This window comes from Peromyscus eremicus, chromosome 2 (genome assembly GCF_949786415.1).
Source record: "Peromyscus eremicus chromosome 2, PerEre_H2_v1, whole genome shotgun sequence".
Taxonomy (NCBI): domain Eukaryota; kingdom Metazoa; phylum Chordata; class Mammalia; order Rodentia; family Cricetidae; genus Peromyscus; species Peromyscus eremicus.
Window position 1 is genome coordinate 99,046,202 of NC_081417.1, and position 25,358 is coordinate 99,071,559.

At 38.1% G+C, this 25,358-nt stretch overlaps 1 protein-coding gene across 4 annotated transcripts in view; it reads left to right on the forward strand.

Moving 5' to 3' along the window:
* The window catches only part of Ccdc171 (coiled-coil domain containing 171), a 257,585-nt gene that overhangs the window by 225,350 nt on the left and 6,877 nt on the right, over window positions 1–25,358 (forward strand). For 3 of the 4 annotated variants that reach the window (XM_059254493.1, XM_059254492.1, XM_059254494.1), the window contains one exon: window positions 7,032–7,163. The exons of the other annotated variant lie outside the window; for it this stretch is intronic. In XM_059254493.1, coding sequence (XP_059110476.1) covers window positions 7,032–7,163 — 132 coding nt within the window. The remainder of the gene's footprint in view (window positions 1–7,031; window positions 7,164–25,358) is intronic. 4 annotated transcript variants of the gene reach the window in all.

The following is a 25,358-nucleotide window of genomic DNA, read 5'->3' on the forward strand; positions in this document are numbered from 1 at the left end:
AACAAAATAAAAAGCTCGCAAAAGCCCATGGGACCCACTTTGTGTTGGCCAGCTACTACATGGGGCCTGCCCTGCAGTGTGGCCGATAGACCTGGTGACACCACATTGGAGAAAGGTGATTTCCCTTTCCCAGCAGGTATCAATTATAAATAGCGTCTTGGTAGTGGGAGGGGTTTGTGTCCACATCTCCTTCTCCATACTGGGGTTTTGTCTGGTTTGAGCTTTTACAGGTCCTGGGCATGCTTTCAGTCTCTGAGTTCATGTATGCATCAGTGCTGTTGTGTCTGGAGGACATCTTTTCCTTGGAGTCATCCATCCTCTCTGGCTCTTATAATCTTCTGCCTCCTCTTCCATATAGATCTCTGAACTCTGATTGGAGGGGTTTGATAAAGATGTCCATTAAGGACTAAGTGCCCCAAAGTCTGTTACTCTCTACACACTGTCCAGTTGTGGGTCTCTGTGTTAGTTCCATATTCTGCAAGAAGAAGTTTCTGTGATGAGGATTAAGCAATACTCTGATTTAAGGATATAACAATAGGTCATTTGAAGTCACTTTGTTCCTATTTTTCTTTAGCAGAATAATAGCAGTCAGTTTTCCCTTAGGCCCATGACCTATCTAGTCTCTGGTCCTTGGCCACTTTAGCAGTATCAGGTATGGAGTCCATCTCATAGAGTGGGTCTTATTTTTATGAAACACAGACATTATGTTTTATGAAACATAAACAAGATTGCCAGATAAGAGACAAAGAAAAGGAAGAGTGTTTTTTGTTGTTGTTCGGAAAATGAGAGAAGTGCTGAAAATTTAAGCAAGAGTATCAGCTGTCTATATGTAGCAAGAAGAGACTTTTTGGAGGAAACTAAAGCACTGGATTCATTCTTTTTATATTAGAGATGGCCATAGCTAGTTCACAAGGTGAAGACACACAATGAGTAGGGAAGGGTACTTTAAAAGTATAAAGTACTTCTACAAGTTCTAAATACGTATTGTTATAAATAGATATAATATTGCAATATTATATATGATATAATTGCTGAAACTCACTTCCATTATATTGACATACTTTGGTTCTTCCTTCTGTTAGTGATCATGTATCAGAATCTCCAAGCAATCTAAATATCTTTAGTCTTTCCCTCTTCTACGTTGTAGAATTCACGGATTTAGATTGATGGCCTTGTCACATATTATGCAGAACCTCTGGGTTTGTAGTGCATTTCTTGCTATTCATATTACTGGCAAGTAAATAGCAAACTCTGGCTGACTCCCTCCTTTTATGCACGACAAACTCTCCATTATACCTGTTCACCTTGTTTTAACCACATTTTCTGTTGATTAGATACTAGAATGTATGGTCAGTGGTTGTCCCAGAAAACTAAGACCCAGTCAAAGTTGTGGTAGACCTTGGGAAGCTTGAAAACAATTGGCAGTAGTACACTTGTTTTATACAATTCATTATTCAAAGGAACCCTAAAATGTTTTGGAGATGGCACTCTGTGTTGGTGACATAAGGTTGACTCAATAGACATCATTTGTAGATCTCTGGTAAAATAATTTTGAAAGATTTTATAGCTATTATAGGAGGTAATGATAGTACATGGTGAAGTTGAGCTCCAGTAAAATCTTGTGTACAGTAAAGGATGCATTTGGTACCTGGGCTAGAATGTGCTCTTATACACTACTCTCTAGTAGTTAGTTGTAAAGTAGTGTGTAAACCACTGTTGTTTGTAAGATGAAAAGTGAAGAGAGAGAAAACTGTGGATCAGCAGAAGTGGAAGGATGTTCAAGGAAGGAATAGGATAAAGGTAGGCTGGAGGATAGAGTGCATCATGGACGTGGGATGCTAAGAATAAAGCATTTGTATTGGAATGCCTGTAGTAAAAGATTTATTTTGAAGCAATGTTGGCCATAATATATTGGAATAAGTAAAGTTTTAGGCAGATTTTAAGTGTGATTTAAAGTCCTAATATTAGTTGCTTTTACCAGGCATTCAGGATGGCAGGGTGTCTGTATACATCTTCTTATATGTGGACTTAAGTCTATTTCAGTTCTTATTTATAATATCTTTTTTTCTGTTTTGTTTTGACTTTCTATGACTGTGATAAGACATTATAAACAAAAGCAACTTGGGGAGGAAAGAATTTATTTGACTTATATATCTAGGTCACAGTCCATTAAGGAAAGCCACGGTAGGAACTGAAGCATCGGCCGTGGAGGAACACTTCTTACTGGCTTGCTCCTTCTGACTTGCTCAGTTTGTTTTCTTACATACCCCAGGAGCACCTGCCTTGGGACTAGCACCACCCACAACTGACTGGGTCCTCCCACATCAACCATTGATCAGGAAAATATTCCACAGGCTTGCCTACAGTTAGATTTTATGAAGGCATTTTTTTTTTTTTTTGCATTTGAGGTTCCTTCCTCTCAGATGACTCTAGCTTGAGTCAAGTTGACATAAAACTAGCCAGCATAGTAGCTATTGAGTCCAGAAGGATTTATAGGTGTGTATGATAAATAATGAGTTAAGTAATTTTCTAGAAATGACCAACCTTATAGTTGATAATATCTGGCAGAAATGACTTTTTTTTATAGCAAGATAGAAGTGAAAGAAGTTAGAAAACACCTTGGCAGTTTGCATCTAACATTTAATCAGAGGAGTGGAAATGGATTAGATGAATCTCATGAGGCTTCTAATCTCACAAAGAGAAGCAAATTATTACAATAGTTTAAAAGACATAGTTACATATAGACAGTTTTTCATGACAATCTTGAGTTTTAGAACACTGTTTCTTTCTCTCTAGCTCTTGTGCCTTATTACTTATCTATTGGAAACACTTGCTTTTTAAAGAACAACAGGAAGAGAGAAAGTGAATTTTTCTTACTAAAAATTAAAATTCCAGAGCAGAAGTAATGCAGCTACTTTATTCTTTTTAAACATACTGAGAAACTTGGGGCTGGAGAGATGGTCCAGCAGGTGAGAGCTCATACAGCTCTTGCAGAGGTCCTTGTGGGACACTTTCTTACGGATTCTATGGGTACCTATACTCACACATGCACAGACACACAAAATACATATAATTAAAAATAAAATAAAACAAATCTTTAAAAATATTAGGTATTGCACCATTTTAAAAAGTGTTATGGAATATATAAAATATAAAAATTCACTCAGCATTAAAAATGAATCATTAAGCAGTTTGAAGTAGAAAACGTCGTATATGCTTTTATCACTGAGTGAAAAGGAATATAGTTGTGATCACAGCACAATCAATGAGGTAAACAGAATGCAAGATTGACTTGGAATTCTGTCTATCTATCTATCATCTATCTATCTATCTATCTATCTATCTATCTATCTATCTGTCTGTCTATCTGTCTATCACCATCCATCCATCTATCCATCCATCCATCCATCCATCCATCCATCCATCCATCTGTCCATCTATCTATCTGGTTTTTTGAGACATCGTTTCTCTGTGTAGCCCTGGCTGTCCTGGAACTCTCTCTGTAAACCAGACTGGCCTTGAACTCACAGAGATCTACCTGCCTCTGCCTCCCAAGTGCTGAGATTAAAGGCATGTGCCACCACTGCCTGGCTTGAAATTAGAATTTAAATTGTGGACATGTGACTGATTTTTAAATCTCCATTTATATTAAAATAGAAACTTTAAAAAGTGTAATCATTTTAGAAAAAATAGTTTTATTTTTCTAATTTTCTTTAAAAAATTTTAGTAGTTAGGAATTTGCTTTAGACTCTCTTTCTGGAAAAGAGGAATTTTGTGTCCAGTGGTCAGTGTTCCTAAGGAAATGCCACATTCTTTCCTTTGAAAACGTCTCTTGTTACTTGGTGCTGAGCCTTTTTGTTCGCTCAGGAGCAGGTGCTGTGGCAGGTGAGAGTCCTCTCGCGCTGTTCTGTGAGTCAGTTCCCGGTATCCAGAGGTTCACATGGCCTCTGCACTTTTCTCAACAGTCTCCTTCACACCCCCGTGTCTTCTCTCCCTTTCTGCCCTCCCGGCAGCTCCTTTCAGCATTTCTTTAGCCTGTCCACGTTCAGTTATTCATACCCTCTCAGCTTGATGGTTTTACTCTCTTTATCCATTAAGATAAAAGAAATTCTACACGATCCTTTTCCAAGATTTTTCTAAAAACTTTTCCTACAGCTATTTGAAGAACATTTTTAGACACCTTTCAAAGTTTCAGTATAATTTAAAAGTGGGGAAAAATCTTTCAGAATTCTAGTGGAACCACTTGTGATGTGGTATCTATGATTTGTCCTAGGTTACTGTCTTTCATTGGCACTGCCAACTTTCAACCGAGGATTGTTTTAACTGATTAGAAGTATTTCACATGAAAATTAGGCCAGGCACGATAGCACAGTGGTTGTAGGCCCTCAGGACTAGTGGAGTCTAGTCATTAAAGACCAAACTGGGGAACAGAAAGTATCCACATTATAAATGCCAAGAGCACCAGCTTCTGCTCATAGGCTTTATTAGTGAATGTAGGATATGACTTACTGCTCATTGTAGCCAAGCCTTCACGGGTACAGGCTGGTGTCCAATGCCACCCGGGTTAAAGACACCCCATTTTTGCTCTGCAGTGGGTTGCACCTGCATTTCATGGTTCCCCCTCTTTGCCCATATTAGCAATCTGCTTTTGTACTTTGACATCTAGGAATTCCCTAGTGAATTTTGTCACAGAAAAAAGAGAATCATCAATATCGCAGTTAAACTTGACTTTCAAAGCTAATAGTATCTCATTTGGGGGCTTAAATTTAATAAATTTTCTTTGATTCTGGGTGAGTTTTTAAACATCAAACAATGAATTGGCCAGGGTGCAGTAAAATATTTAGATCTATTGACTATGGTTCAGAAGGGTAGAAGGCAAAACACTAGTGGTTTGATGTGGATAAATTCTCAGTACCTTAATCCACATTAATGTTTTCTTTTATCTGAGTGATCGCTGGTGACAAAAAGGGAAGAGAGAAAGTGTACATACCGAAGAAATGTACAACCTGAAGCAATTATATTTGTAAAATATAGTTTATTTTGTCATGCTAAGTAAGTTCGGTAGCCTTTCCATCCTGACACATTGTGAATTAGAACTCCAGGGAGCAGGTAATATCCACACTTCTGTGAGACATACCCGCCATGTTTGCAGCATACCCTCTGACATTCTCTTAGTGATAGAAAATCTTGGGACTGTCTTGGGATTCTTCGTTTTATCTATATATTAGCATGGACAATTAAAAATGTTTTTGCCTGTTTATGGGTGTTTTCTGGTTTAAGAAAAAAACCTATAGAATATGGCAATCTGGGAGATGTTTATATTTCTCATCTAACTGATTTATATGGTAATAAATAACTCTAACAGTTTTACAAGTTGCCCAAGTAGAATAGAAAAATGGAGAGTTTATTTATTTCATTGATTGATTGATTGATTGAATCAGGGTATCTCTGTACAGTTCAGGCTGACCTTCACCTTGATATGTAGCCCAGGCTAGCCTGGAACTTATGATTCTCTTGCCTCAGCCTCTGTGTACTGAGATTACAGGCATGAACTACAATGTTATAGCCAATATTGTTCAAATAAAATAAGATATATAAATGTATTCATTTTGGCAGTTAGTCTATTTTTTATACTTAACACCATTCTTGATGTGTGCTTCTTCATAAAAACTTTGCCATATGGCTGTTAGACTTTGTGTGTGTGTGTGTGTGTGTGTGTGTGTGTGTGTGTGTGTGAAAGAGAGAGAGAGAGAGATCTTTGTGTGTTTGTGTGTGCACATGTATATGCAGATGATCACATGTGTGTACAAGTGCATGGAAGTCAGAGATTGACATCAATGTCTTCCTCTGTTGCTTTTCCATAATTTGGGGCACAGGACCTCTCACTGAACCTGGAGCTCTGGATTGTTTGAACTGGGTGGCCAGAGAACCCCAGGATCCCCCTGTCCTTACCTCTAGCATATACCTTGTTTTTCTATGGATGCTGGGGATCCAAACTCAAGTTCTTATGCTTTTGTGATAAGCTGTTTAACCACTGAGCCATCTTCCCAAACCATAGAAGGTGGTTTTATAGTATTTAAGTATAAGATAGCAAATTAAAAAAAAAAAACATTTAAAGACCTACCCAAGTATACGGAAAGTTAGAAAATATGTCTGTATAGTGAAAACTCGTCTTATTCAGCTGACTGACTAAAAGTGAGAACTTTATCTTAAATGCAAACTGGATTGTAGGATTCATAAGGCTAAATCTTGGGGTCTCTTTGTATTTGTTGTGTGTATGCTGATTTGTCCAGAAGGTGGCAGTGTGATACCAACTGCCTTCAGTATCTCTGAATTAGAGCTGCATCTGGATGTGCTTGTGTCCTTACCTTTCGGAATACTTAAAACTACAGCATAAACGCTGCTGATTTTATTTCCGTTATCTTATTTAGAGGTTTTGTGACCAAGCCGGTTTCTATGTATTTATTGTTAAGACATAAGTTTAATTAAGTTCTACAATTTTAGAAGTATAAGAGGGCTAAACAAACCTCTTACTTGTGTATTTTTAAGTTTCCTTTTGTGTTGAGTGTATTTGTTCTTATTCTAGAGTCTGTATAGTGAAGTTTTCCTTTTAAAACTCAGTACCTAGTAACTGTTGTGTACAACACACATGATCTAATATCAGTTAAACACGCTTTTAAGAAAGTGATAATAGGGGATTGCTGCTTGCTTTTGATTTTGTTATCCACCCCCTTTCTTTTCTGAGTGGAATGGAGGAAGAATAATTCAAAGCGGCTTGATCAGAAGGCTCCTGCGCCTCCTCTCCCCTCTTCATTTCAAGCAGAAGGATGCTTTTTCTTCTTAACATTCTCCCCCAGCACTCTGAATTAGAGATTTATTTGCAACGAAAAATCAATTAGTCCTAAATTTATTCATGGATTTCAGGTCCAGCGATCAATGCAAGTCCACTCAGTGGGCTCAAGGGGACCCAGTTCATCCCAGTTAATGTGTCTGAAGGGGAATTACCATTGATGCTGTTTTTTTCCCTCTAGGTCAGAGATCAGATCTCACTGTCACGGACTGCAGCAAGTAGGAATGACTTCACCCTGCAGCTACCCAAACTGCACCTGGAGACCTTTGCAATGGAGGGGCTCAAGGGTGGGCCAGAGGTTGTAGCATGCCAGGTTAGCGTCTAAATAACATTGTTTGCTACTGAAATGTATAGAAAACTAAATTGTACTAACTAGAAGAGAATGCAAGCCTCCAAGTATTGTGAATAATTTAGATGAGATGCAAATAAATGTTTTCTAGCATGTAGCATAAAACATGTTTCTTTCAAGCCAGAAATAGCCTATTAAAATAACGCAGAAAAGCATTTCACAAAGAAAAGTATGTGTTTATGTCAAAGTGCAATATTAAAAGAACCACTTTCCTATCAGTGGGAGATGGTAAGACATTAGGCTGTTATCTTTTCAAGCTATTCTCTATTTGTCGCTTTTGTTGTTTTAAAACAAGTTACTTCACATCAAATTTTCAGGATATCTGAAAAATTTCCATGTTAATTCTAAAATATATCCACATTTTAATTTCAGAAAAACTTAGAGCCTAGCTGCATTTTGCATTCAAGAGTCCTCTTAATATTTAGTTTTATTGAGCATTGCACTACAGTGTGCAAACTGGGCCATTTCATTTTAAAGCTCAAAATACCAAGGCATGAAACCTTGGATAGCTTTAAACTTAATTCAGGAACTTATTTCAGAATCATTCATTCTCAAATATTGTAGCTAGCCTGTTCTAGCATGATTGCGTTTCTGTGATCATTTTCCTTAAAGTTCACGTTACATTGTAAGTTGGAAAAGATAAAATTCAGCACATGCTTTGTTTTTCCTTTAGTGTCCAAAGCCTTCATTTGAAAATATTTATCAGTATTATGTAAATTATAGGAAGCCTGATATTACAAAGGAGATTGTCTTTACTTAACAGTTCTCTGTGTTGCCCAATATATTTAAAAGCAAAATTTTTTTTTTAACTCACTATTAACATTTACACGTTTAATTTTAATTTTGGACAAATGTTAGTTCATATAATCTGTATTAACTTTTGCATGCTCTACACAGTAATACAACCTGCTATTAGAGCCTGGGTCATCCTCTGCAAACAAAAATATTCATTGTTTCTTTATCTAAAAATATAATTATATAACTAGACATAAAACATTTTTACTTTTTTTATAGGCTTTACCATTATTTAGGACAAGATTAAATGTGTGTTTTAAATTTGATTATCAATATTTGCAAATTTATTATAGACCTGAATACAATATGATTTGAGATTTTTTTTTCAGTAAGTGTAAAGTAATCCTGTATTTGGCTGTCTTGATTCACTCTCACAAGGCTTAGTTCTTGTCAAAATTCACAAATAAAGATCTTTTCCCCTGAACTAGATCTTATTGATTTAAAGGAAACTTATTCTAGGAATGCTGTTTTGGGGGTAAAAGCATTAATTCTCAATGGTTCTGATATATAGAAATAGCAAGAAAGAAATGTAAGGGATTTATACTTTAACTCTTCTAACGGTTGTACACGTTACCACATATCTAAATGCTCAGGTAAGTTTTCTGATGCTGTCCACAGGACACATTGTAGTTTAGTAATATATGGGTAGTTAGAAAGTTGGGGAGACAATACAATTGATGATGCTGATGCTGATGTGGTGAGGAGGATGGCAGCTTCCGTTTCAGTGAACTTTCCATGTACCAGACCTTGTCAGCCCATTCAGTTCTCTAATGTGACTGCCAGACAAGTGGCAATCTCTCCATTTTAAAATTGGAAAACAACCACGCCAGTAGGTCATTCTCCTGAGATCAAAGTCTGGTAGGAGGTAGAACAAATTTAAGTCTCCAAGTAGCTGACTGTGAAGCTGACGTGCTCAGTCTGATGCCGAGGAGTTAAACAGCCTGTGAAAGAGATGATAGTAAAACCTTGGAAACTTATCTATTCCATTTAGAAGATATTAATTATATATATGTGTAGGTCATAGTTATGGTATATTGTAGACAAATTTACAGATACAGTTTTCCATTCAATAACCAAATAAAATGAAAAATATACTTTTCAACTTTTTACAGGGTAATGTATGTGTTCACTCTGACTACATTGTTTTAGGAATTCATTATTTTAAAACTTTTTAATTGACACATAGTAATTGTGAAGTACAGTATTTTCATGCATATATGCAACATGTAGCAGTAGAGAACAATCAAATAAAGATAGTTAGGGGCATGTCATCACCTCAGACCTTACTGTTTGTGTTGGGAACATTCAGAATCCTTTCTTCTAGTAATTTGGAAACAACAAACTGCTAGAAACTATATTTACCACACTGTGCTGCCAAATTCTGGCACCCACCCTCTTAACTTCTCTCTCCACTGAAAGCATCTCATTTAACTTCCACACATGGATGAGAACATGGGGCTTTGGTTGTCTGTGCCCAGCTTACTTCACTGAACGTAATGTCCTCCAAGTTCATCTGTGTTGCCAGGACATTAATCCTTTCTATTTGTGGATATTATTATTGACAAGATATTACTTCATATTGATTAATAATATTCCAACATGTGTATGTGCTGCACTGTTAATCCATTTATATGTTATAGAACCCTGGGTTGATTCCATATCTTTACTTTTGTGAGTAGTGCTAGAAAAAATGAAAATACAGGTATGTTTTTAATGTACTGATGTAGAAATGCTAGCTTTTTGTCTCAATGTCTCTTTACAAAGTGGGTTGTACCAGTTTTCCAGGCCTGTGATAGCAGTGAATGAGCAGTGAATATAGAGTGGTTAGAGGTCACAGGCAGGGCCTGGTGACTTCATCCCATCCCCCTGAAACCCCCTGAGGGTGAGGGAACAACAAGGCTCATTTCACTACTGAAAGGTGTTTATCTGTTCTATTTCAAGGGATGGTTATTTACGATCCTTTCTTCATAGTTTCTTCAAAAGCTGAAGTACTTTTTCAAGTACAGTCTACTTTAACTTCCTGTTTACTTTTTATGCCAGGTGATTTTCCAGGGAGGTCATGCCCTCCGTGAAACTTCTTGTCCAAGTGCCTATGGCAAATTAAAAACTGTGCTTTTACATTCCAATTAATAGCCTTTCAAGCTTTCACTGTAATGCCAAGAAAAATTAAACCACCCAGACCAAAGCTTTAACTAAAATGGCCAGTGTGAATGCAGAGGACTTTGTAATAAAAAACATTCTGTTCACACTATGTAAAGATAATACCCAATTTTTATCTTATCATCCGAAGTATGTTTTTAAAGTAATTTTAATCTCTAATTGCTGTTAATATCTAGCAGATATTGACAAGTAACCAATAAATATTTGTATTCCTTACGGTTCAGTGATAAGCAGTGGCTGGACAATAAGCACTCCAGGAGCTCCCGTGCGGTGTGGCTTTGCTCTGGGTAGCACAGCGTCTTCAGAGTCTGTGACTGGCCAGTACTCTGACTGCTCCCATTTTACTCCTCCCTGACCTAGCCCCATGCCCAGGAGCAATTGGTTCTGTTTTACAAAGAACTAAGCTGGAGTTCACTGAGGTGACGTAAGGTATTAGCAGACTAGACACCTAATGATAGGGTGGTAACCAGGCCATTCTGCTCTTAATCCTGCCCTTTACTTTCTGCAAAGCATGGTCCACTGGCTTGTGCTTGTATTTTAAGATCACAAAGAGAAAAATAACGAGAGTAGGGTTTTTGTATAAAATACAGTTTTGCTTGTGTAGAAACTGTGGGAAAACAGAATACCAGAAGAGGGCTAAGTAAGTAAGTTTCATGACTTGTCTATTTTAGTCTTCATCTCTAAAGAGAAGAGCAGCAGTTCCCCGCTCAGTACCGGTTGTCGATTAAATGGACTCCTCCGCTCCGACTAGTGCAGAGTGACAGATACATTGTAAATACTGAACTTTGGTCAGAGCTCCCCAAGCATGCTAGCTTCTAGAGTCGGGAACTCAGCCGTGTTGATGCTGCCGCCTCAGAGTTCTGAGCAGAAGAGGCTCACAGTACACATGGGTGAAGGACTTTCATGTGCTTGGCAAGGTCACTCAGGGCGAGGTTTTTGTCACACTTGTGCATGCTCCTAAGGGACTCGATGCATAATAACTATACCTCTGGAAATGTGGTATATTTCATAAATATGTATTCATAAGAAAGTCTTCATTTGCAACCACTTATTTAGAAAGACTTTTAAACAGCACAGCCTTCCCTGTGAATGCAGTAATCCTTGATCACGCCTAAACCATAGTGTCGTAGCAGGCCTTGCTCACACAGGGTTTGTTCTCAGCTCTACTCATGACTTCCAGGGTGCCATCATTTTTACATTTCTATTTGTTACCAGGTCTATCAATTTCTTTGAGCTATTTTTGTATTGCTATTGATAAGTCATAAAGAACGTTCTGAAGGAAATATTTTAACTTTTTATTTGAAGAAGGATGACATAAATACTGTCTGAGAATAGAAATACCAGCCATCACCTACAGAACATTTTTCCATGCATTGTCTTGGCGTTCTCAATGCTGCAACTGTCTAATTGCTCTGCAAGAGACTTCTTCATTCTTGCCATTTCCTTGATACTTTCCTCTTATGTCATCCCATCTGCATACATGAATTTTCAGAGAACTATTACCTTTTTAAACATGAAAATGAGTCACTTTGAGTGAAAATCTTGTTAAACATAACAAGCACTACTTTTTAAAATAAAAAAACCATATCTGATTAAAAATGTTATTACTCTGTTCATTAGTTTTATAACATATATTGTAATATTATGACAGTGTCATATACCTTGGTGTATAGTGACATTTGTCTCAAATAACGTAACTTGCCATAAAACTTGCTAACATTAAAAACTGGATTTTTTTTAAAATTATGAATTTTGTACATGAAAGACAAAAAAATCATACCCCCAGTGAGTCTAAAAGAAAATTAAGATTACCTAAAATTTGGCATCCAGATGGCCAGAGCTAACTTTTATATATCTTTCTTGTTCTTTTTAGCCATAAATACAAGCTCATAAGAAAGTATCATTTATTTATAATGTATTTCCATATGTAAATAGTAACTAGACCACACATACTATTCTGCAAGTATTCCTTTTAACCCAGTAACACATGGTTATCTTTTTGTTTGGGCATGCCCATTTTACAAGACAACATGCTTTCCTTCCTCCCTTAGTTTCTGTGTTTTATTTCAAATGATTTGTCATGAGAAGGTGTTTTTCTTTAACCCAGTTGATGAGATGTAGTCTTGGACACTGCTAACCAGAAACTGTCTGGTGAAAGCTGCTAAGTTTGTGCGTTAAGAAATATTTCATGCATGTGATATTTCACATCTCACTGTATGTGTTGTTCCAGTCAGAAGTTTGACCCCTCCCTCCCACTGGGACTTTTCATGTCTCCTTGCCTTTGAAAGGAAAAAATGAGACCTGAGGGCAAATAATGGAATCTTTTGCAGAAGCTTCTGCTGCGGTTTTGCGGACTTCACAGTTCCATGACTGCCCCACACGCACATGCTGAACTGTGTCATGTGGGGGAACAGTCTGGTACCAGTGACCTGAACCAACACTGTGTAGAATCTGTTAGGAGTGCTTTAAAATGGGTACGACTTACAAAGTAATCTTTCTAATTTTGTAATTTCATTTTTTAAGGAAAACATACTCTGGGAGAAAGTAAAACCTTAGCAGAGTCAGTATTAAAGGAAATTTGAAGAGGCTGCGTGCCTCTGCTGTGGAGCTGACTCAAGCCTTCCTTCTGAACACAGGTTGCATGTAGCAGGGATTTGCATTCCTTTGTACAACACTGTCCTTCTCATGGGATATAACTTTATCCTTATTTGGAAAGAATAAACATGGATTATCATTCTCTGGGTGCCAACAGTGCAGCTGGGCTTCGGTTCCACAGTTACCATTTCCCAGAACTCTTAGCGCTTCCTTCTTCCAGCACATTAGTTTTTTCTTCTGTGAAATGGATCCCCTTCTGGGGCGTTTTGGGGTGACTGTGAGGAGCATATGGCACGTCTGAAATGGTTTTCTTTAATGTTTGGTGCATGTTCCTGGGTCAGGTCTAAGATGCTTTGGTGTCCAGCCACGTTAAGATGTTCTTCTCAGACAGAAGCAAACAAACCAGACGTTGCAGATGTTGGAAGCTTCGAGAATTCAGGTTTCTGTTTGTCACCAAATGTGCTAAATCATCATGTTGATTAGGATGGTAGTTTCTTAACAGATGCATTTGGAAAGGATAAAGTCATTCCATTTTCTTTTCTTTCTTTCTTTCTTTCTTTTTTTTTTTTTTGAGACAAGGTTTCTTTGTGTAGCTTTGCGCCTTTCCTGGATCTTGCTCTGTAGACCAGGCTGGCCTCGAACTCACAAAGATCTGCCTGCCTCTGCCTCCCGAGTGCTGGGATTAAAGGCGTGCGCCACCACCGCCCGGCTCATTCCATTTTCTAAGGAGCAAGGCATCAGGGTATTAAAAAGAACATGTGGAGAGGCAGAACAATCATGACTGAAGTCCTAGCTCTAACCTCACCACCTTGGCAACTCCATCAGCATCACCAAGCTTCCACTCCCACCTCTGGAAGGGTGAGGAAACCTGTCTTGCTTTGGCTCACAGGACTGTGGGAAGATCGATGAGACGATGTGTGTGTGAAGGTGCTTTCCACATCAGGAAGTGCTGTATGAGCAGAGGCTTTGTTGGACTGGGCTGTGAGAGGTCTGGGGTCAGGAACAGTGACCTACATACATTGAGGAATAGTTTAGTGATTTGACTAGGCAGTTTTTGATTGAGGATGTGTTCACATGTGCCTTCAAAAGAATAAACGATTAACAACTGCAGTGTTCCGTTCCAGCGTAGTTTAAAGTCATTGCCAAGATGTGGGTGGGGGATACTCACCATACGCTTGTATCTAAATGATGTTTTTCAGCCATTATTGTTCTTTTTGTATTTTCCTTTAAACCCCTTTTGTTGCTGTTATGTACATTATTTACATTTTTTTTTTTTGGTTTGGACTTCACTTTCCAGCTCTGTGGAATGGTGGCAATATTTGCCTCTGTGTAAAATATTTGATATGCACCTAGCAAAAAAGAAAAATGACAAAACAAAAGCACAGATTTTTTTTTTAAATGTTACACTTTTCAGTTGTAGGTGGCCCTAATAGAAAAAAGTGATGTATGATGCAATTATTGCCATTAATGTAAAAAGGTAAAAGCTAAATCCTAAACTTGATCTTTTCTATCTTTTTTCATCTTTGAAGCCAATTTTAAGCACAAGTGTAACCTTGCTAGCTAACACCTTTTGTGGCTTATTATTAAGAGACCGGAGTCTGTGAGCACTTGAACTTTCAAGTGCTACAACCAGAATTGCTATTCATTTTATCTTCCTGTTTGATGGACTGCCTAGGTGAAGACCTGGAACGGGAAGGGTTATCTGCAAATTGAGTGAGTTTATTATGGCTTAGTGATTTGCTGATTGATTTCATTTGCTGTCAGTTAAGGCTCTCTTAATGTCAGTTTTCTTTGCATAATGCCTTGAAATAAAGACTGATGAAGTTCTTCAGATTGATGGCGCTTATATAAACTGACCCTGATTTGCCCTATTCTCCATGACAATTGAAGTGACAGCAGTTAGAGGGAAATACAGCAATGAATATGCAACTTAAGGATTAAGGGAGGTGCAGTAGATCATTCAGTCTAAAACTCCTACAAAAGCCATTCCTTTCCGTGGTTCCACAGACGCCTTCAGTTTTCTGAAGTAGGTTATCACTCTTCAATATATGTTATCATATGGATGTATGTATTTGAATTGAAGAAGAAAACTAAATGTGATCCTGAATCTTCTCATAGTGGTTAAATGCTGAGTTGCCGGAATCATAGCTTAAATATTTATTTTGAATGCATACATGCAAGAGAATAAAGTTGAAGCTGAGAGCTCAGTCGGGAAAATGCTTGCAAGAGGACCCCAAGTTTGATCCTCATCACCCACATAAAACAGCTGGGCTTGGGGATAGATACTTTTTTTATTAATTATTTTTTTTCATTTATTTTACATAGAGACCATAGTTTTGCCCCCCTTCCCTCCCCCCTCCCTTCTATCTCTCTCCCCATTCACTCCTCTCTCTCCATTCAGAAAGGGGCAGGCCTCCCATGGGCATCAACAAAGCATGGCACATCAAGTTGAGGCAGGACCAAGCTCCTCCTCCTGCGCCAAGGCTGAGCAAAGGCAACCCAGCAACTTGTAATCATAGCACTGAGGAGACAGAAGCAAATGGATCCTGAACCTCCACATGCTTAAGCACCCACAAATGCACACACATAAAAAGAATAAAGAATAAAAGGGACCTTTATCTTATGCTGCAAACAAAACCAACTCAAAACTGTTTCAGACATTAAACTTTAAAACCCGAGAAGAAAAGTTTTAGAAAAAATGAGAAAATCTCTTTGACTTTAGTCCAGCTAGTTATGGTTTGAGAATGTACCGAACGCATGGGCAACAACAGTAAAAATAAATACATGGGACTTGATCGAAGAACAAGGCTTCCTAGGGGCTGAAGAGATGCTCAATGGTTAAGAGCATTCACTGCTCTTAAAGAGGACCCGGGTTCAGTTCCCAGCACCTACATGGCAGCTCACAGCTGCCTATAATCCAGTTAGAGGGGATATGATTCCTTTTTCTGACCTTCACAGGCACACACCTGGACATACATACATGCATACATACATGCGTCTAAACACTCACATATACATACATATATATATATATATATATATATATATACATATATAAAATCTTTCCAAGAATTTACTCTTTGACAGTTTTATACAAATACACGATGTATTTTAATCATATCTACCCTCATTTTTCCTTCTCTCCACCCCCTGCACATTCTTGTTATAGAACTAACAGCTGACTCCTGAGACCATGGTTTCTTCTACAACCTTCTTGGGTCGATCTCTATGCTGTGATGAACACTTGAAATGATTTGAAATGAGAACAGATGCATTTTGGTAGTTGGTAGACTGCTTGCCTAGCAAATACTTCAAGTTCTCTATCTAGTACCATATAAACCAGGTGTGGTAGCACAGGGACCCAGGAGTTGGACACAGGAGAATTAGCAGTTGGAGGTCATCTTTGGCTACTTATTGTGTTCAAGACCAGCTAGAGATACATGAGACCATTTCTCAAAAATTTTGTTTTTGAGTATTAGTATTTATGAAGAAATATTTTGCGTGTTGATGCCATGTATTTCCTGTCACGTCACTTCAGAAGGTACACTGTCTGTGTGTCTCTCTTTTAGTGTTCAGATTCTTCATTATGTCTAGGTATTATAATCCTGATTCATCCATCATAAAGCATCCCATGAGGTATTTTACCTAAATGTGTTTAGAAGCCATAGGCCATAGTTGTTTAGAACTGGCATTCACTAGAGGTTCTAACATCCTGACTGAAATTCTAGCATTTCCTGTATTTATTAGCTAGACTTCTAGGGAGGACTGTGTCTTCTCACTTTTCTTGTTACCCTGAGATGACACAGATGCTGAATTATAAAATAAATAAATCTTTAACAAATTTCTGTAAGGAAAGTCAATCAGCAAAATGAAAAGTCAACCCATGCTATGGGATAAAAAAGTTACACACCTGCATACAATAAGACATTAATGTTCAAAATATACAAGAAATTCAGAACTGTGTAGCACCAAAACCTGGTAACCCAATTTAAAAATGTCCAAAAACCCAAATGGACATTTTCCCAGAGAACACATACTGTGGCTAGTAGATGTATGAAAAATTGTTTAGGATCCCTAGTCACCAAGGGAATAAACATCAAACCACAGTGCCCCATTCCTCACAACTTTTGAGATGACTATTATCAAAAAGTCAAAAGTTGATTAGGAATAGAAGGAACACATCTCAAAGGAATAAAGGCTATATACAGCAGCACAGGATCCGTCATTAAGCAAAATGGGGGGAAAAAAACCTCAAAGTATTTCCATTAAATCAGGAACAAGACAAAGATGTCTAGTTTTTCCACTAATACTTAGTGTTGTCTGGAAGTCTTAGATACAGCAATAGGACAAGAGACAGAAACAGGGATGCAGATAGGAAAGGAAGAAATCAAAGTATGGTTATATATAGATGATATGATTCTGGATCATAAGAGACCCTAAAGGCTTCACCAGAAAACACTTCTAACTGATAAACAACTTCAGCAAAGTGACACAATAAAAAGTTAACATAAAAAAATCAAATAACCTTCCTGAATAACACTAACATGCATGCCAAGGAAGAAACTAGGGGAAAAAAATCTTGTTCAAAATTGCCTCAGCGATTCCTTGGAATAAACTAAACCAAGGCAGTGAAGAGAGCCCACAACAAGAGACTTAGAATGCTGAAGAACTGAAGGCCCGAGAAGATGGAAAGGCCTCCATGTTCATGGACTAGAAGCAATGTGGGAATGTTTGCCTTACAAAGGCAATCTCCACATTCAGTGCAGTCTCCATCAAAATTCCAGTGTCCTGGGTGTGGTGGTTTGGGAGGCAGAGGCAGGTGGATCTCTGTGATTTCAAGGGTGATCTGGTTTACAGAGTGAGTTGTAGGCCGGCAAGGGGCTACATAGTGAGACCCTGTGTCAAAAAGAAAAAAAAAGTTAAGAAAAAATGCTGGAGAGATTAATCAGTGGTTAAGAACCCTTGCTGCTTGACCAAAGGACCTGATTCAGTTCCAAGTCCCTATGTTGGGTGGCTTATCACCATCTGTAATTCTAACTCCAGGGGATTTAAGACCTCTGGCTTCATGTACTCACACCCACATGTGCACACACGTGTGCGCACACACCTCCATAGAGTTAAAAACAATAAAAATAAGTCCTAAAGATGCCAATGTTATTTTTTTTTATAGAAATAGAAAAAAAAAGTCTTTAAAATTCATATGGAAGCACAAAAGACCCTGGATAGCCAAAGCAATGCTAAGGAAGAAAATCATGCTGGATATCTGACTTCAACTTACACTACAGAACAAGACATAAGAACAAAAGCAGCATGATATTGCCACAAAAATAGTCATGTAGGTCATTGAATTGAGTAAAGGAACTGCCTCTAAGTCCACACAACTATAGCCACCAGATTTTTTAACCAAGGTGCCCACACCTTGGAGAAAAGGTAGCCTCTTCAATAAATGGTTCTGAGGAAACTAGATATCCATGTGCAAATGACTGACAGTACATCCTTATCTGTCCCTCTCTGTAGAAACCAGCTCCAAATGGATCAACAATCTTGATGTGAGAGCTGGAGCTGTTAGGAAAAATCCTTATTAGGACATTCTGCATAATATGATGGTTGCTCAGGAAATAATACCCGCAACTGACATGGAACCTCATGAAATTAAAAAGTTTCTACACAGCAAAGGAAAGAGTTAATTGAAGGAAGAGACACCATGCATAATGAAAGAAAATATTTTCTAGTTACATACCAACCAGAAGATTAATATCTAGAAAATACAAAGAACTCAGAAAACTAAACAAAAAAAACCCCCCCAAAAAAAACAACTCAATACACTGGCCAACGAAGTGAACAGTGCTCCAAAAGATGAAGTACGAGTGGCCAATGAATGTTTGTTCAACTTCATTAACAATCAGAGAAATGCGAATTAAAACCGAGGTGAGATTTCACCTTCCACGAGTCAGAATTACAGTCATGAGGAAAACAGCTAACAGGCTGGGGAGACAAGTTGTGAAATGTAAGCAGAGTTCATGGTCAAAGCCAGGCATGGGGGCACATACTTGTAATCCCGGTGGTGGAGAGGAAAGAGCATCCCTGGGCAGGCCCAGCAGGCCTAGCCAGTTGCTGAGCTCTAGGCCAATAGAGCTGCTGTCTCAAAACTGCTCCTTTGAAGTGACACCCAAGGCTGGCCTCTGGCTTCCACATGCATGTGCACACACATGAGCATATCCACAGGCACGCACATAATTCATTTAATTTAAAATAAAAATAAAAGTATTTTTAATAAATTATTTTCTTAATAACATCCTTTAAAAAAAGCAGCACTTACACACACAAACTTGAACTAAACAGTGTGAGACAGTGAATCATTTCAGTTTTAGAAAACGGGAATTGGATGTGGACAAATCTGGGCTGTAGTTGAGATGACTCGGTGCCCTTGGCCTGTTTTCCACCTTTCCTAGTCCCCGGTCCCACCCCCAGGGTCTGAGCTGGAGTACAGGACAGGACAACATACTGCTCAGTTCCAAAGTGAGGTAGATGGGTAACCATGGAGCTTATAGAATGTGCTCCTTGCTGTACCCTATGCCTTTCTGGGGACTCCTTTGAACTTGTCCCTTCTTGTCACTGAGAAAAGAAAGGCCCTTGTGTGGCAAGCAGGTGCTGTATGGCTCAGGCTGTTCCTTAACTAGTGATCATTCTGTCTTAGTCTCCCAAATTCTGGGATTTCAGGCATGTACCCCAGGCTATTTTAAAGGAGTACTCCTTCACTTAATTTGTTTGGTTGTATTAATTAGCACTCTAATTGGCAGTTAGGCACATTTCTTTATATATATTTGCTGTGTACTTTGAGTAGCATTGAAAAAAGCTTTTCACTTGTTCTTTAGTTTTATACAATGTATCTTGATTATACTCCTTCCCTTTCCAACCCCTCCCACATCCTCCCTCATCTCGCTACCACCCATCATTGTTCTCATTCTCTCTCTCTCTCTCTCTGTCACTCTCATTTTTCGTTAGAAAAAAACAAAACAAAAACATAACACACCAAGTCCAGTTTGTGTTGGCCAACCACTACTGGGCACTAAGTCTGCCCTGGAGTGTGGATGATATGCCAGGGTTCACTCTACTGACTTTTCCACTCCCATCAGCAATCAAATACCAATTCCCACTCCCATCAGCAATCAAATACCAACAGTTCCTCAGTTAGGGGCAGGGCTTTGTGTCCTACTTCCCTCCTCTCTTCCATGCAGGAATTTTGTCTGTCTTGAGCTTGGTCTTGTGCATGCTGTCACAGCCACTACATGCATCTACCCTGTTGTGCCTGGAAGGCACTGTTCCTTGAAGTCATCCACTACCTCTGGCTCTAAACAACCTTTCTGCCCCCTCTTCCACTTAGATCTTCAAACCTTGAGGGGATAGATGCCTATTTATGACTGAGTATTCTGATATTTCTTATTTTGGGTATATTGATCAATGTGAGATTCTGTGTTAATTACCATCTATGGAAAGAAGAGGCTTCTCTGATGAGGGTTGAGTGATAACCCTAATCTATAGGTATAGCAACATATCATTAAGAGTCATTACTATGTCCATTTAACAGAATAAGAGTAGTAAGTTTTCCTCGTAGGGCCTTTGACTTATCTAGCCAACAGGCTGTTGGGCATATTGACAGCGTTAGGTTCCATCTCATGTAGCATGCCTTAAATCCAATTAAAAAAGTGATTGGTCACACCCATAACATTCATGCCACTAATGCACTAGTGGCTATATCTTGCCGGGCAGAATTCATAGCTGAGTGAGACTGATGATTGCTTTTCTCCTCAGGTAGTGCTCATAACACCTTCCAGGACAATAAAAGCTAGTCAATAGAGATGAAACTTCCAATTCAGTACATGCTAGATTTATCCATGGTCTGTAACTAACATATAAGTAGAGGAGAGTGTATAGGAAGGGATAAGTAACGCTAAAGGCCTTTTGAATGAGCCTTATGGAAACTACTGAGGAAGGGGTGTGTGTGTGTGTGTGGTTTCAGTGGACTTACCCTTTAAAGGGGAGGGGCAATACCCAAACTAGATGCCATATGCTACCAAAAAGCCCTCAGTATCAGGAATGGGTTATCTTTTTTTGAGTTGTTGACCAATGGGGTTCCATAGACCTCCCAAACATTATAAGCTTTTGACAGTATTATTGGTTACCATCCACAACTTGATGGTAACACTATATTTGTTGATATATAGCACATTTAAAACTAGATAAATACCGTGCTAGATATTTAATCATGAATTGCGAAATGATTTATTACAATTCTTTTAATAATAATAATATGTGGATTTGCATATACTCCACTGAAACACACTCCTGTATAATGATTATGTATATCAAGTCCAAATGATACATTTTGTTTTAAGAATTATTTTCACCACTCAGGCCTACAACCTCACATCAAAAATTGTAAATGTCAGACACTCTCAAAACTATATAGGTGAAATATCTGAATAATTACACTGCATAAAATGTGATGATAAAGATTTTCCTTTAAAACTAATCCTGGCCAGGTTTCCAAGTTTTTATTGAGAATGCTGCCCTATCTCCTAATGATGATGTTATTCACTATACGGTATATTCTCATGTTCCCAAACTCTGAGCAGTCTTGAATGACCGAGTATACTGACTATAAGCACTTTGGGTGAGGCATCATAAGAAGGGAACTTGGTTACAAAACAGACTCCACACAGTGACACACATTGCTGTTTCACCCTCCACTGAGCTACAGTGTTCTTGTTCTTCTGCTGAAACTCTTCCACCCTGTGCATCACGAGCTTACATGGGATTTCATAGAAGTCTTACTGTGTTTTTCTTTCATAGTGTACAGAAAGTAAATGTGTTGCTTTAGTTGGGGATCAGTGATACCTTAGAACCACTAAGTCCTATACTAAAATGGTCATGCATTAAATTTATTTCTAAATAGCTGGAAGAAAGAATTTTGAAGTTTATAGGAGTCCAGGTAAGGGGTTTCTTTCAGATAACTCAAAGGTAGCTGCATCAGTGAAAAGCCCCCTCCAACAAGAATGGCAAATCGTAAAAGCTGCATCCTTGAAGGCAACTTTATTGTTTGGAGAGTCCTCCACCCCAAGCAACCGTCACTGCTTGAGGAGAGGCCTTGTAAGCCTTGTAAGTTTCAGGAACATTGTGAGCATTATAAGTTTAATTTACTTCTTGACTCTTCCCAGTCTCCCCTCTTGATCTAAAGGAATAGTGTCTATGCTTGCTGGCCTCTTTATTTTGTATGTCTGCCTTCACCCCAAATCTTCATGAGCCTCTGTCCTTCCGTTAATGTCTTGTTTCATGATTAATTTAAGAAACTTCTCATTACTTAGTGAAACAACCTTCCTTTTTCTTTTACATTGTGGTAGGAAACAGCCTTCCTTCTCTATTTTACATTGTGTTGCTCTTACCATGATTTACTTTCCTACAGAGCAATAATCTATTTGCTTATTACATGTCTCATGAGGATGCCCAAGTTAGTAGGGCTTTGGCTGACTTAAAGCACTCTATTAGCACCTAGAACCTAATGGGTACTCAGGGTTGTGTACAGATAGAGATTATACATGCTGTCACAAAACAGGCTATGTTCGGGCTTATGTGCGCTTTATTTAATGTACTCAGGGAATGTCCTTGTGAGTGAGTAGTGTAATTCATCCCACACAGGTGTATGTTACTTACTAAAAGTTGGAGAACAAAGTAAATGATCTCCAAGGAGCAGACTTAGTTGTCAAAAGTTTGTGTTGCATTTCTATATATCACCACTGTGTGTTATGATTTTGACATTTGAACAAGGTTTAACTACTCGAATTCCAGATCACATCATTACAATGGAATAAAACTTATATACTTTTACATAGTGTGTCTTATCCACATGTCAATGGAATCCCACACAACTTTAATAATCTCCACTATAAAATGCCTAATGCTGTCAAAGTGTGGCAGGTGCTTAAAAATGGTGACTATGATAATTTGAGAGCTGAAGTAATAGAGTTAGGTTTCTTCATTACCCATCACAATTCTGTGTCATCTGCTAGGTGCACCGTTCTCAGCTTATCACGTTCTATTTGCAACACACTAATAAGCCCGCTGGCAACCTATACCTTATCTAGATAATAAGCATTTTGTAGGTACCTAAAGTTCGAAGTTCCCAAAGCAAGGTAATTTATTATGACTGTTGTGTTGCAGCTGAGGCTGCTATTGATCTGGCAGTATCTTTTGAGAAGCATGCTACTCTGAATTTTTCCACTGTTATTGATGCTTTTCATGGTTTCGTGTCTCTGTGCAATGGTGTCCAATAGGAACTTCCCCCCAGCCCTCAATTATTCTTCAGTCCCTCTTCTGTACTCATGTAGGACTCCAACGTGTGATTTCTTCTCTATATGTCATTAACCCTTTAGTACTCCATTATGTTAACCTCCAACACAGTAAGAACAGTAATCACCATCAACCTAGCATGTGCACTTAGCCTTAAAATTGGCTTTGATTCAATTCTGATTGAAAATAACATATTTGAAAAAGAGTTGGTTTTATTTTTGGCACATTTAAGTTGTATATGCCACGGTTGAGTGGAAGCCAAAAAAAAAAAAAAGTTTAGAGTCTGAACAAGATAAAAAGAAAACATCGTTCTAAAAAAGTCTGCTGCAAAAGTATTCTGCAACTCTGCTGAACGTGGTTTCCCACGAGGCCCTTCTCATACCTGAAAAGCTGCTATATTTACATCCTTCAAAGAGGGTGCCAGGAAAAAATCTTGAGTGATGAGCTAAGTCAAGTCTGGGGCCATTTCAAATGCCAAAAGAGGAAAAATGAATTTGGATTCACTATTCACTTTCACATGTGTGTGTATGTGTGTGTGTGTGTGTGTGTGTGTGTGTGTGTGTGTGTGTGTGTATGTGTGTAGAAACTAACCAAAACACAACTGAAATGATGCAAGTTCTGTGACTTGTTTGCATGGAGAAGCAATACATTAATTGTTACAATGTTTGCTGAATGCCTTTCACAGAGTAAATGGTATTACCAGGAAAACACCATCTTAAGTTATTTTTTTAAGTGAAAACTTTATTGTAAAGAACTTGAAGATAAACACCACAAAGTGAAATTAACCAGACCCAAAGTCTATATACCTCAGTGAACTTTTATATGGCTAGAAGATCCAGTCTGAAGCTGGGATGCTTCATACTGAATTTATGCTTCCTGTGCGCTTCGTCTACCACCCTAACAGAAAAACAAAAGCAGAAAAACAGAAGGTCAGTTATCTTGATGAATATTAGAATATTGTAGATTGCTTTTTAGTTTTGAGATAATTATGGATTCACAGGAAGGTGCCAAGGTAGTGACAGACGTTCCTATGTCCCCTCTGTCCGTTTCCTCAGCGCTGTATCTCATGAAGCTTTAGGACAACCATCAAATGAGAAAACTGATAGATATGGTTTAGTTTATATGTATATTTCTCAACCACATTATCAGATGACTGTGTATGTGTTAGGGATATGACCTTTTCATACTGGCTTTTTTTAAAATCAGTTTAATGCTTTTAAAATCCATCCACAATTTGACATGTCCCAGTAGATTATCTTGGTCACCATTACTCCATTGAAGGATATTTTTGTTGTCTCCAGTTTCTGACTACCACATATAAACCTGCTATGAACACTTGTGCACTGATTGTGTGGTCCCAGGTTTTTCTCTGTGGTAAATGCTCAGGAATGTGGTTGCTGGGCCATATGTAAGAGTATGACTATTTTTCCAGAATGAGTGTACTGCTTTTCATTCTCACCATCAATGTGTGAGAATTGTTGCTGTGTTTCCTCATCAGCCTTTGATGTCATAACCATATTTCTTTCAAGCTACACTCATAGATGTCAGTTTCTAAATATATGTAGATATATAGATACCTTATTGTGTGAGTCTGCTTTGCATGTCTCTAATGGCTAGTGATTGTGATATGTATGGGATCTTATCTGGGTCCTCAATTATATTCCGTTGAATATAATTGTTTTTATGTGTCTATTTTTATGCCAGTATTGTGCAATTTTTATTACCGTAGTTCTGTTACATAACTTAAAATAGAGATGGTGATAATCCTGGCAATTCTTTTATTTTTCAGGATTGTTTTGGAAATCCTGGTTTTCTTGTGTTTACCTGTGAAATTTAAGGTTATTTTCTCAACTTCTGTGAAGAATTGCATTGGAATTCTTGTGGACATTGCATTGAATGTGTAGATGGCTTTTTGTAGGATGGCCATTTTTACAATATTAGTCATACCAGTCATGAGCATGGGAAGTACTTCCACCTTCTAGTATCATCCTTAATTTCTTTTTCATCTTGTATCTAGCCACTTCACTGAAGGTTTTATCAGCCGTAGGAGTTCCCTGGTAGAATTTTTGGGGTCACTTACGTATACTATTATATCATATGCAAATAGAGAAAGTTTGACATCTTCCTTTTCAATTTGTATCCCCTTGATCTCCTTTTCTTGTCTTATTGCTCTAGCTAGAACTTCAAGTACTATGTTGAATAGATATGGAGAAAGTAGACAGCCTTGTCTTGTTTCTGATTTTAGTGGAATCACTTTGAGTT